The 14,338-nt window shown below is 34.0% G+C and overlaps 1 protein-coding gene across 1 annotated transcript in view; it reads left to right on the forward strand.

Annotated features, from left to right (window-relative positions):
- Nucleotides 1-14,338, forward strand: part of LOC101887234 (titin homolog) — a 155,129-nt gene that overhangs the window by 65,724 nt on the left and 75,067 nt on the right. Inside the window, exon 2 of the mRNA XM_059126708.1 lies at nt 2,348-2,461. Coding sequence (XP_058982691.1) covers nt 2,371-2,461 — 91 coding nt within the window. The 5' untranslated portion in view covers nt 2,348-2,370. The remainder of the gene's footprint in view (nt 1-2,347; nt 2,462-14,338) is intronic.

Below are 14,338 nucleotides of genomic sequence, written 5' to 3' on the forward strand. Positions count from 1 at the left end.
TAAGAAACAGGATACTTATATTTGGAAGAATTCCATGAAAAATGTGTCTAAAATCAGCAAAATACTGAATATCGGGAGGTTCCGTTATATAGGCGCTAAAGGAAAACGTATACCCATATTTACAATGTTCTGTCACCAGATGTAGAATCCGTTACCAATTCCTAATACCAAATTTGGAAGAATTCCGTGAAAAATTTTGGCAAAAATCATCAAAATACCGAATAACGGGAGGTATTGTCATATGCGGCTCATTGGACCTATACAAGCAATGTTCTGCCACCAGGGGTATAACCCATTACAAAATCTTAATACTAAATTTGGAACATTATGTGAATGTGATCGGCAGGTACTGTTATGTGTGGGTCATTGTAAAACGTGGACCTATGCGAGTAATGTTCTGCCACCAGGAGTATAATCCATTACAAACTCTTAATTATAAATTTGGAATAATTCTGTGAAAAAATCATCAAAATACCGAATATTGGGAGGTTCCGTTTAATGGGGGCTATAAGAAAACGTGGACCGATATGTTCCATTCGTAACAGCAACATAGCATCCTAGACACACTACAAACTATTGGGCCAAGTTTCTCCTCCCTTCCATTATGGAGAGTATAAAAAGAGTGTGGAAAGAAATAACAGATCAAAATTCTCTTATTTTTAGGGAACATAACCAGCCCCTTTCTAACTATATATTCCATAGCCATATGGAGATCCCACTTTGAGGTCTCATTGTTTCGGAGTTCATAATTAAATACACTTATAGATATTTTACACCTTAATAATATATATACATATATAATAATATATGTAAATAAACAATGGTCACACGTTGGGCGCCACTTCATTGCTTTTCACAAAAAAATCGTTAAATAACCAAAAATGACTCAATTTCAGAAAATATCTCACAAGAGCTTGTTTCTAATATTTTTATCAGAAATTGAAAACCCTTTTTCTTTCTTGGATAAATTTCCAATATTCCATGGGAAATTACAAAATTCATACCAACAAAAACATTGTATCCCATCATATGTTTATGAATTTTTAATAATATTTGTCACATTATAAACATATGAATGTCAACCATGGCCTTACGTTGGGCGCCATTTTGTTTTATTTTCACAAAAAAATAAACACAAGACTTTAAATTTACTATAAGAACCATGGTACAATTGGAAGATAGATCAGCTTCCTAAACCTACATAAATACAGCCCTGACCGCTATGACCGCTTCCTGTCAGAATTATTCAAAATTATATGCAACCGATTGATTTCATTAACTTGATATTTTTTCTTTTTTAAATGACTAAATATGAATGAAATGCCTCGATTTTCTTTCAAAAATGTGATCTTAACAGTTTAATGTTTCAATTGCATAGCAAAACTTGAAAAAATGTGTATGCAAACAATGATCCCACGTTGGGCGCCACTATGTTTAAACTCACAAAATAAATAAATTTAAAAGAATGAACTTTCAACCCTCTTTAAAATTGTCTGTTAGTAAATGTAAGAACATTCAAGTTTCTTAAATTCATTTATTTTTACAACACTATCTTATATATATTATCATATGAGATTTTTATATATAAAAAATATAATATTTCTTTAAAAAATCTAAACATATTTTTTTCTTAAAATGTCCTGTCATTTCCAGAATATGCTTCGGATAATAAGCAATAATCCGTATGTAGGAAAAAAATTACTCCACGTTGGGCGCCACTTTGTTTTTTTTTTTCACAAAAAGATAATTAAATTATCAAACTAAGACGTACCACAAAAGTTAACCCTCTTTGAAAATATATATTGGCATATTTTGGGATATTTCATTAAATTATATACACAATCTTGCTTTATAAGATCTTGCTTTATAAGATCTAAAATAACCTCATTTTCGGTCAATTTCTCATAAGAGTTGGCTTTACAGCCATTTATCTTATAGCAAAGTTGCAATCAGAAACCTAAAATCCCTTTTCCCTCAAAAATTGCCCCGTCATTTCCAGAATATCCTTTGGCTAATTTGCCATAATCCATGGGAAATCACAAATTTCTTAGCCCAAATTTTTTTCTCAGCCAAAAAAAAATCACAATTTATTTTATATCAAAACAACTGTATTAACCTTTAATACATTTTATATTTGCCTGTGGGAGAACGCATAAAAAATACAACCTGGCACGTGTCTTTCATTTGTTCGCATAAAGGAAACACGTGTCATTATTATTTTTCTAATAAACGGCGGTGTTCGTTCTTGTTGTTGTTATTTGTTTTTAATGCAAAAAAAAACGATGTAATTTCAATTTTATTCATATTTATTTATTTTTTCTCTCTCTTTTTTTTCATTTCTTTTTAGGGTTTAAGAACAACAGAAACAGAATGACAAGAAAACGTTCGAGTCCCATGGGACTCGACATATATTTGTCAGCCATGCTGGCAATTGTTATGTTGCCATTATTAATACAAGCTGGTAAGTAGCATATTTTCTTTTTTTGATGTAAAATTCATTTTTTGGCTCACATGTATAATATTTTATATAACAAAAATGTATAAGGATGTGTATTAGGCATTATTTGCTTTGTGAAATCCCAAAGTAATAAATGAGGTTTTGTTGGGATAATAAAGGATCTCATTCGCCCTTTTTCACATTAATGGCATCATAATCTCTTAACAAGGCTAATAAGAATTTGTTAATAGGATCCCTTATTATGTGTGATATGTAGGGATATACAGAAAATAATAATAACCTAAATATAAAGCAAAAAAAAAACATTATTTGAAAATGAATCCCATTTCATATGTCTTTGAGTTTGGAACCGTATTTGTCGTAAAAATTTACATAATAAATATATATTAAAAAAGAAGACAAGAAAATAAGCAGTAAGTTTGGTCGAGACGAACTTTGAATACCCTCCACATTAAAAAAAAAAACAATTGAAAAATATTGCTAAAATCAGTCCTGACTCCTGTTCGAATGTCCAAGGTCTGCGGCCAAAATGTTTGCGTGCCCAAGGCACCCCAATACACCCTCCAGAATATTTTCGCGATAACATTCGGCATTTATTCTGATGCCACGGTCCATTAATACCAGCGGAGAGCGACCATCGGCTGTTATAGCGGCCCACCCCATAACCATGGTTGGCGCTTTAGTTCTGGTGGCCAACCGAAGGTGCACCTTTTCATCTGACCTCTTTGGCAAGTAAACACGTTCATTTTGTTTGTTTACAAACTGCTGGACAACGAATATTTTCTTTTCGGAGAAAACCAATTTCAGCAGTTCACCACTTCGGCCAAGCGAAACAATTCTTTAGCTCTTTCGAGTCTATTTTCTTTCTGTTGCGGTGTAAGTTCTTACACTTTTTGGAATCTCAATGGCTTTACTCCGAGCTTATTTTTCAATATTTTTCGAATGTTGAGCTCATGAGCCATTTTTTGGCCACTGCGACTCGGGTTTCGATCAAGTCCCTTCTTTACTTTTCGAACCATTTCTGTTGATGTTGCTGTTTTTTTTCCGTCCACTTCCTTGACATCGGGCTACTCTACCAGTATCACGGTAACGAGCGAAGATACGAGACACAAAAGATTTATGTAAATTTAATTGCTGGAGTGCTCTAACGCTAGCCACTTGTGGTTTTCCAGCCAAATATAAAGAAATCATACTATCACGCTTGAATTCCATCACGAATAACTTTTTTTGTGGAAAATTCTCACCAAAATGCTTTTGCAGCCTTGTAAACAATATAATGAGCTGTCACTGGAAGAATTTTAACAGCTGTCGAACGAGTGGCTTAGAAATGACGGCAGTCTGAAGTTGATTGCAGTTTTCTTATCTTACCCTGTATATAAACGTTGGGCGCCACTGTGTTTATTTTCACAAAAAATAAATTAAATTAAAAAAAATCAACTTTGTAATTGTAAGAACATATAATATAAGCACGTTTAAGTTTCTTAATATCATATGTTCTTACAATGCAATCCTATGTATATTCTTATAAGTAGTGGTTAAAATAGTGTTCTTGCTGTACCGAAAATCAACTGGTCGCTTCAATATTCTGCTTCTAATGTTTTCACCTTTCGACTTTTGAATACGATCTCCACTATTATTTTTCAAAAAGCAGTTACTAGCGAGCTCTCTCTAATACAACAAATGAGTGAAGAGTAAAACTCTTAATAAAATCTTCGATATTGATTCCCTGTCCCATTCTCCTTGCAAGCTCCATTTTTGGCTGATATATCCTACATAAAATTAATCTTAATTTGTAATAATATTTAATTTTTAAATATTTAACTTTCCTCCTTTCAAGAAAAATAACTTTTTCCCTCCCGTCTCTTTTCTTGGAAAATTTGAAAATATTTATTTTTAATTACATTCACTACCCACAAATTTCATTTTATAAAGCATTTTGACATTATTTCTTTTTTTTCTTAACTTGTAAAACATAGCTTCCAACAGATTCCTTTTATGGTTTTCAGAATTTACTAACTGACACTTGAAAATCTTGTTCAATTTAAATTAAAATATGTGAGAGTGTGACTCAATAAAAATGTCATTGTTTAAATGAAATGTGGACATATATAAATATTTTTTTCATTTGGATTTTACAAGTAAAGACAGAAGGACCACAAAATTGTGTGTATGTGTGTGTGTGTAGGACAAGGTCTGTTGGGGGAGATGTCTGGGTCTGTAAAATCAACTGAACTAAATTTCTGTGCACACATCAAGGGGGAGTGGTGTTAATTGAGGCAGAGCATCCAGCATTCGACAACCTTCCCCCCAAAAAAAAAAATAATGAATGGCCAAATAAGTAACATAAAATATACACATATGTATGTATTTATGCATCCATGGACTCATGAAAAATATAAAACAACAACAGCACAAAAAAAAAAAATCACACAGATGCTTGGGTGTGTGTGTCACATTGTCGTCTGTCCATATGTTTGTCACTTCATTCACATTTACACTGACATTGGGATTTAGATATGTTTTAAAAGATACCCACAAAATATTTTGCAACATTCAAACGACAAGTGAATGATGAATGCATTTTTTGTATACAAACAAACAAACAAACAAGCGGACCAAAAATTTCTGCAGTGTCACTGACATTTTCCCCCATCCCCAGCCATCCATGCATCCATGGACACATAAAAGCCAGCGACCCCTGTGAGTAACACAGTGATAAAATATCAGCGTAAATGATTAAGCAGAAATAATGCAACAGATTTTTTGTGCGTTTGATTGGCACATGTCTCTATGTTGTAGCTCTATTGAAGGTGGGTGGAAATTGGCAATGGTCAAATTTTTGGCAAGGGTGGGTAATTTGCCAGCCATTCTGGATGCTTCATTGGCGTTACTCCGTAATTGTTATTACCCAGGATTTTCCACACTCTTTCTCTCTCTATCGCTTGCACTAAACAGATAAGGGTAATTTGTCATTTTGGGTTTCATCAATAGATGACTAAATTGAAATGGCTTAAAAGTGCCGCTAATAAAAATCATCATCATCATCATCAAGGGTCATCTGTTGGTAATTTAAGGGTATTAGTGCCATATAAAAATCTATTAGAATGGATGTTTGCAAAAATCAATACAAGAAAAATGCATTCGAAGCATTCGACACTCAAATAAGGGTGGCAAGCCATGCAATTTGTTTTTCCACCTCCCCCCCCCCCCCCCCTCTACCCTAACAAATATCTAAATCTGCCTTTCGGACAAATGGCAGCAGCAAGGTTTTGCATATTTAAGGATTTCTGGTTGGTGTGTTTTTGTTTATCTCCATCTCCAACTGCCTGTGTTTGTGTCGTCTGTGTTTGTTTTGAAACACATGTTTCTTAATTTCAACCAGTAATGCTAATAAACCTCCTGATTTTTTTGTTCAAACATCACCCTTGTACAGGACACAATTTACACCTAAAAAGGAAGTAAATTTCCGTTCATTTCCTTTCAACCACCCAGCATCACATACATTCCGAATGACCCTCATGCCACAACCCATGTCCCGTAAAATATCCAATGTAGGTATTTTCTTTTTCTGCCCACCACAAAATGAAAAAAATGTTTACCCAAAATTTACTCTCGATATTCTACACCGCCACCCTCATATTGTTGGTATTTGTTTTCTGTAATCCCCAAGATTTTCTAAAGGCTTAATCAAAATTTTTTTTACTAATAGCAACAATGACAACAAAAAAAACCGAACATAAAACCTTAAAAAGAAATCCCACAACAAAAGAAACAATTTATGGGTTAAATGAAATTTGAAATAATAAAGGGGAAGATGAAGGTAATTCAAAAGGAAAATCATAAAAGTTTACCTCGAAAATTATGAAAAAAAATATAATTTCCTTTCTCCTGAAATATTTGGGAAATAATTTTTACACCATGAGCATTAACCGTGAAATCGGATGAAGATGTGTATCGAAGCTATATAAAAATCTGCACCGATCTCGATAAAATTTGGCAGAGGTATTTTCGAGCAGTATCTGATGGCCGGTATAAAATATCATTGTTGTGGAGGGAATATTACGCATATGAGGGACTTAAAACCCAAGATCGGAAAAAAATATATATGGGAGCTATTGCTATATCTGAACCGATTTGCTTCAAATTTGATGTATTTGGCTCTAGACTGAATTCGGTCGGATGTGCCACAATTGATGTCATTTGGAGTGATATTAGCCATTTGGTGCACAAAAAACCCGTAACCGGCTAAAGATATATATGGAAGCTATATCCAAATCTGAACCGGTCTTTACAATATGTTAAACACTACTTTCTGTGATGATATCTGGTACCAAATATCATTCTTGTGGAGTGCATATAACGCATGTGAGGGACTTAAAACCCCAAATCGGATAAAACATATACAGGGTGAGATAAAAAAAACTGCAAAAAAATCAAACGCCGTAATTTTTATTTTTTATTAATTTTCTTGAATAAAAGCAAAAAAATGTCGGAAATAGCATCAAATTTTAGAATAAGTTTAGATTTGTTCGAATTGGTCAGCTTTGGCACGAATTATGGCCTTCAAACGGCCAATGAAACCGTCACACACTACCCGAACGTTGCTCTGCGGTATTTTGGCCCATTCCCGGCGAAGCGCTTGCTTGAGGTGATCGTCACTTTGGTATTTTTTAGCGCCAACCTTGCTTTCCAAAATACGCCAGACACAATAGTCCAACGGATTGCTATTCGGAGATTTTGCTGGCCATTGTGCGCTGGAAATGAAGCGAAGAACCTCATTTTTTAAACATTCTTAGGTGGCGCGTGCTGAGTCCTGTTGGAATGTCCAGAGACTGCGTCCAGTATGTTTGCCTGCCTAAGGTTTTAATACACCCTGCAGAATATTTTCGCGATAATATTCGACATTTATTCTGATGCCACGGTCGATTAATACGAGCGGAGAGTGACCATCGGCTGTTATGGCGGCACACACCATTATCATGGCCGGTGGTTTTCTCATCGGAGAAAACCAAATTCGGCAGTTCACCACTTCCGACCAAGCGAAGTAACTCTTTAGCTCTTTCGAGTCTATGGAAGTATGTGCCAAAATACAGGTCATTTGAAATGATACTGGCCATTTGGAGCACAATTAAACCAAAATCGGTTGAACAGAAATATGACAGCTATATCTAACTGTGAACCGATTCTCACCAATTTCAATAGGGTTCGTCCTTGGGCCAAACAAATTTTGTTTCGAAAATTTCACCCAATCGGATAATAAATGTACAAAGACATAATACCCCAACCACTATGTGGTGCAGGATATAAAAAACAGACGATCCAAGCTTTTGACCCCAATGGGGAAAAAAGTCAAACAAATTACTCTAAACAAACCGTGACATTTCCCCACTCATGTTGGATGCCTACTTTTGGGCATCAGTCGACCATAAGACTAACCATGTCCTATCTATTAGGTTATCCGCTAAGACCACTTGATTTCATTCGAATTGTCATTATTTCATTCGACTTTCACTGTATATTTGCATGTGTGTCATTTGCTCAAACCAAAATTGTCTGTGCAACTTCAGGTAAATATTTAGACAAGTAAATAAACTTCAATTGTGGTAATAGATTTCTTTTGACTTGGGATGTGGTTTCGTTTACTTCTGCTTAGACATGCAACATACTATTCTGTATATGTGTGTCTGTCTATTCTTTGCAACTAATGACCCATTTTATCAAGTAAAATTCCAAAATTTTCTACTCCTGGCTGCATGGTTGGCAAATTTTTTCTCATCGCTTTTTTTTTGCATTTGTTGTGTAAATATTTCTAAGAATTGTCATTGAGTTGTCAAAACCAAACCAGGCGACCGGCTGGCTACATAGAATTATGGAAAACTTTCAAACCATTCATACATAGTTAGGCGTTCGGCCTGGGCCAATGTTATTTCCATTCTATTCCTTCAATACCACGACGGCCGGCAGGCAGGCATTCATTCATAGATTCCCATTCATTTGCAGTTGATGGTTCTTCTGCGAAAAGTGGCGGCGTTAGCGTTGACGTCAGCGTAAAGCCGGTCATCCATCTAACCAGCCAGCCAGTCATATGTCTGTCGGTGTGTCCCGGCATTATTTTCGGTTTTGTATGAAGAGAGCGCTGGAAAAGGGACAATTTATGCCAGACATGTTGCACACATACACCACACCACATTTATGGGTAGTATGTTGCAGCATTGCATTGTTTTGGGTTGTGTGTCATGTCGTGTGTTGCATGCATGCATGTTTGTCTGTGCCCACCATCAAAACCATATTTTTGTTATTGTTGTTTGGTATGATGTACGACAACAATGAGTTAAACTGCCTGCCAGCCTGCCTGCTGCCGCCTATTGAAAGAATTGTGTGTTTGACAGTTGGCTTTTGTTTGATTTCTTTGTTGGCTTTTTGTATGAATGATGTTATTATTGTTGTCGTTGTTGGTGTCGGTGTTTGTTATTGTTTGTGACCCTTTTGTTATTGTCCAAGAATTGATGTTGTGGACTTAAATGCACTGCTTAACCATAAACTGTCAAATGTCCATCCATCCATCCGTCCATCCATCGTTGATGGCCAAAGGCAAATAATTGTTCTAGCGCGAGGGGTTGGGGAGAGATATAAGCGAAGAGAACGAGTCTTCCAAACATGTAACCTCATTCCCAGAGTTAGGTTACACATATGAATTCAAGATGAAAACAAAAAGAAAAATTGATCTTGAAATCAATGACATATTTGAAAAAGGAAAATTCGAAGGAAATTTGTGAAATAAAGGGGGGATTTAAGAGGTATGGTGTTAAGAGAGAGAGAGAGAGGGAGTACTTTAGCTTCGAAACTCTTGCAGTTTCAACATGATTCATGTGTGATGCATGCTTTTAGGGATAAATAGTAATTCGCATTATATTCAAATTTTTTTTACAAAAATATTTGACAATGCAACCCGTTCCACTAAATTTTCAAAACCAAACGAAATATCAAAATTTGAAAATTATTTCTTTTGTAACACTTTATTATCAGGATTAATCCGGATAAAGATTTTTATGTAATAGCGCGTTTGCATATAAATTATTTATTCGAATTAATCGTGACAATTTATCAATCAAAAGATTTTACCGTATTTCTTTCCATTGTCAAATTTATTATGGTTTATTAGTCGTCTGGATTAATCCGAATAAAGGAATGTAAACGTACTTTCACTGCTCTATGATTTGAACAGATGAGACATATGAACCAGTGAACCTGATGGGGCAAAGGAACTAGTTCCTTTTTTTTAAAAAATATTTCAGATAAATTTCCCGGTCTGTTTGAGAAATAGCTATGAAAAGAAACTTTTTTATTACGAAACGAAAGATTGAATCATGCCACAATTTACTAGTTCTCCATTTATTACAGACAATAATCTAGATGAGTTCTCAAACCACTTATTGCAATTGAAGTCACAGCACGAAATATAAATAAACAGCCGACAATAAAACTTAGGCATACTTTGAAATTTTAACGATTTTGAACATCTGTTGTAAAACCCTATCATGGCGCGAAGTACTGAACTAATAAGATATATGAACAAGTGAACTGGATGGAGCAAAGGAACTAGTTCCTTTTGGAAAATAAATTTCCACTAACTGTTTTTGAAATGATTCCTTAATGCATTATTAGACGGAATGGATAAATTATATATATCTTCTAGTCCTTTTATTATCCATATGCATTTCCGTGTGTTTGCCAAAATTGTCATTTTACATATGACTCATAATTTTTGCTATCACACACTTGCATATGGAGTCACAGAAAGAAATATAAACTAACAGCTGGCAACAAAACGTACACAAATTTTGACATTTTGACGGGTTTTGAATATATGTTGTAACACCCTATAATTGCGCCAAGCATTGAACTAATAAGATATCTGAACAAGTGAACTGGATGGAGCAAATAAACTAGTTCCTTGTGGGAAAATTTTCAGATAAACTTCCACTGGGAAAAATTTCCACTGTGGGAAATTTCTCTGATAAACTTCCACTGTTTTGAAAAAGGCGCTTATGATCCCTTAAAGCATTATCAGAGGGAATGGATAAATAAACTAAATGTTCTAGTTCTTTTATTATCCATATCTATATATGTCAAAATTGTCATTTTACACATGACTCATAAATTTTGCTATCACACACTTACATATGTATTTTATTTTATTTTATTATTTTTTTTTTGATTTTTTTGATTTTCTAAAAAATTACAATACTTTATGATTGAATTTTTACCGCAAATTTTTTTCTATATATATTTTTAAACTGAATATATATTTTTAAACAGAATTTTTACCGCAATGATTAAATTATAAAAATAGGGCTCGCTATGATCGAAAAAGTACGTATGTACCATGGTAGAAGAATATAGGTAGATGCATCAACGCTTGGGAACATTGATATGTCAAAATTTCTAAAATGTTTTGTGAAAAATAAGTGGATTTTTTAATTTATTTTTATGCGACGCAAATCAGAGGTTGTTATAATATGAATTTTTAAACAATTTTTACAAATTTTAATAATTTTTCATTCAAAATGTTCAATTCAAAAATCGGTTTTACAGTTCATTGTCCCAGCAGCTGTGTTGATGCGACTACCTGTATTCTTCTACCATGGTCTGTACCATGCAGGTAGTCGCATCGCAACAGCTGCTGAGACAATGAACAGCCAAACCAATTTGGGAATTTACATTTTTGAATGAAATATTATTCAAATTTGTAAAAATTTTTAAAAAAATGCATATCTATCTCCGGTTGGAATCGTATAAGAAAACATATATAAATGTACTTATATTTTGAAAAAAAAAGAAATTAAAAATTTTCATTTATCTGTATTCTTCTAACGTGGTATGTACTTTACTCATATATTTCACAACTGAAATATCGTCCATGTATCACACAATGTGTGAAACTTCTACATATGTAAAGAAATATATCGTCCTATAGAGGTATAAGTAAGCGTCCCTGAAAATCGATTGATTGTCCATTGATCTCCAAATGGATGTGATCATGTTGCCACCATCAAAAGTTCATGTTTACTGTTCATCATCCTTCTCTACCTTCACTCTAAACACTTAAGTAGCGTGTGAAGATGCTATTGTTAATGATATGGCTTCTAACGCCCATATGGAGGCCGGAGGCAATTTCATGGATATCAAGATAAGTTATTTATGGTTGATTAAAAAAAAAAACAGAAACTATTGATTTTTGTCTTTAAGACGATAACCCCCAAAAAGTTTGATGATCTCTGATATAGGGAAATTTGGTTGGTTTTTTTTTATTAAAAAACACACACACACACCCAAAACAACAACAACATTTGCATATAACAATTGAATTGTTATTAAACTCATTTACAGATGACTTAACAAAAATTATTTTTATAAACTTCAAGGTCATTGTGGTATTGTGAATACACCATACAAATAGTGTCTGGACAACAAAGACGAAAAAAAGGCCATCTTCGCTATGTTGGCCTTGATTTTAAACTTGAAAATAAACAGATTCTTATTATATGGGAAATTTTGGCATTAATACGATTCTGGATTACAAAAGCCATGGCTAGTATTGAAAATCCGTTGAGGGGAAAATAATCCAGTAACAAAGGTGTTGCTCTACCGAATCTTTTTACAATAGTTTTTATTATTATATATTACTTCTTTTTTTGTATTCACTCAACAATGTACTCATTGTGACTTTAACTTATTTCTTCGCCTTCTGCTTCCATTATCCATGATCGTCATCATCAACAAGTTTATTGTTTGTTATGACTCAGTTATTTGATTATGATCAACACCCTGGTCTACTGAAATCACATAACACTTAAAACGTGACAATCATCTGGTCGTCTTTTTTTGCCACAATCCCAAAGAGAAAAATACGATGAAGCTTGAAAACGAACACATCTTGTTAAATGAGGCTTTTGTACTTTTGATACAGCCATCAATCATAACGAGGAATATGAATTTTATTAGAAAATTTAATAGGAGCCAAAAAAAAGAAAAAACTTTAAGACTCCCAGCCAAAAAAGCAAAGGTATTAAAGAAACAGGTGTTGCTAAAATCAATTTGTAAAATGTTTGTTTTCCAATTTATCTTCCAAATGCTTGGTAGTTTTGTTTTTTTTTTTTTTTTTTTTTTTCTTTCTTCTTCAGGAAACCTAAATCATTTTGTACTTTTTGCCAATAAAAAATGAACGAACAAACAACACCCCTTTTTCATTCTCTTCAATATTTTTTTGAGTTATTGTTTTTTTTGGGGGTCTTCAAATCGTATCTTTAAGGCTAATGAACTCTGGCCAATCATTAATTTATAGACAGGCCTTTTTTCGTAATATTTTTTTTTTTTTTTTTTTTTTAACAAAAGTCAAGGAACTTTAATGCTAATAAATGTATGTTTTCTTAGTTTAAAAAAAAAACATCAATAATAATAATTATTATTAGGGACTTATGAAAAAGAGAGAGGGAATGAAATGAAATGAAACATCTTTGAGAACTAATACGCATTTGTTGTTATTGCGTATTCAGAATAATCAGTTAAGTCGAAGGACCAAATAAATAAACCCATTTGATACTGACAGCTTCTTCTTCGCAGAACGCCATCTATTTTTGAAATGTTTAAAAAGCAAACTTATTTGTTCAACTGGTCCCTTCGTTCCATTTTCCCATGGTAGAAGAATATAGGTACAGGGTGAGATAAATTGCAACAAAGTCAAGCACCATATTTTTTACATTTTTTTAAATTTTATTGAATGAAAGCAAACAAACCTCTTTGTGTTTTATGAATGATATAGGACTTTGTCTTATTGGGCTTTTAGGTCTGGATTTTATTTAATGAAAATAAAAACTATTTTTTTCATTTTTCATCCGACGTTTCATATGGATTTTCCAACTTCTTCAGTGATATTTTTATTAAATAAATAATTTTTTCGTCAAGTTTTTACATTTAGATTTCAATAAGCGAAGGGTTTTTCACAAACACAACAATTAAACTAATAAATTAATGTAAAAATATTTAAAATTATTATAAATACTGCAGGTGTTGCTTATGTGCTAAGAATCACAGACAATGTCGGAAATAGCATCAAATTTTAGCATAAGTTGAGACTTATTCGAATTGGTCAACTTTGCACAATTTATGGTCTTCAAACGGCCAATGAAACCGTCACACACTGCCCGAATGTTGCTCTGCGGTATTTTGGCCCATTCCCGGCAAAGCGCTTGCTTGAGGTGATCGATACTTTGGTATTTTTCAGTGTCAACCTTGCTTTCCAATATACTCCAGACACAATAGTCCAACGAATTGGTATCCGAAGATTTTGGTGTCCATTGTGCGCTGGAAATGAAGCGAGGAACCTCATTTTGTAACCATTATTGTGTGGCGCGTGCTGAGTGCGATGGTGCTGAGTCCTGTTGGAATGTCCAAGGTCTGCGGCCAAAATGTCTGCGTGCTCAAGGCTTTGATACACCCTCCAGAATATTTTCGCGATAATATTCGGCATTTATTCTGATGCCACGGAGTGCGACCATCGGCTGTTATGGCGGTCCACGCCATTACCATGGCCGGCGCTTTAGTTCTGATGGCCAGCTGAAGCTGCGCATTTTCAGTTGACCTCTTTGGCAAGTAAACACGATCATTTTGTTTGTTTACAAACTGCTGGACAACGAATGTTTTCTCATCGGAGAAAACCAAATTCGGCAGTTCACCACTTTCGGCAAAGCGAATTAACTCTTGAGCTCTTTTGAGTCTATTTTCTTTCTGCTGAGGTGTAAGTTCTTGCACTTTTTGGATTTTCAATGGCTTTACCCTGAGCTCATTTTTCAATATTTCAATATTGCGATATGTTCAGCT

This window comes from Musca domestica, unplaced genomic scaffold (assembly GCF_030504385.1).
Source record: "Musca domestica strain aabys unplaced genomic scaffold, Musca_domestica.polishedcontigs.V.1.1 4, whole genome shotgun sequence".
Classification (NCBI taxonomy): domain Eukaryota; kingdom Metazoa; phylum Arthropoda; class Insecta; order Diptera; family Muscidae; genus Musca; species Musca domestica.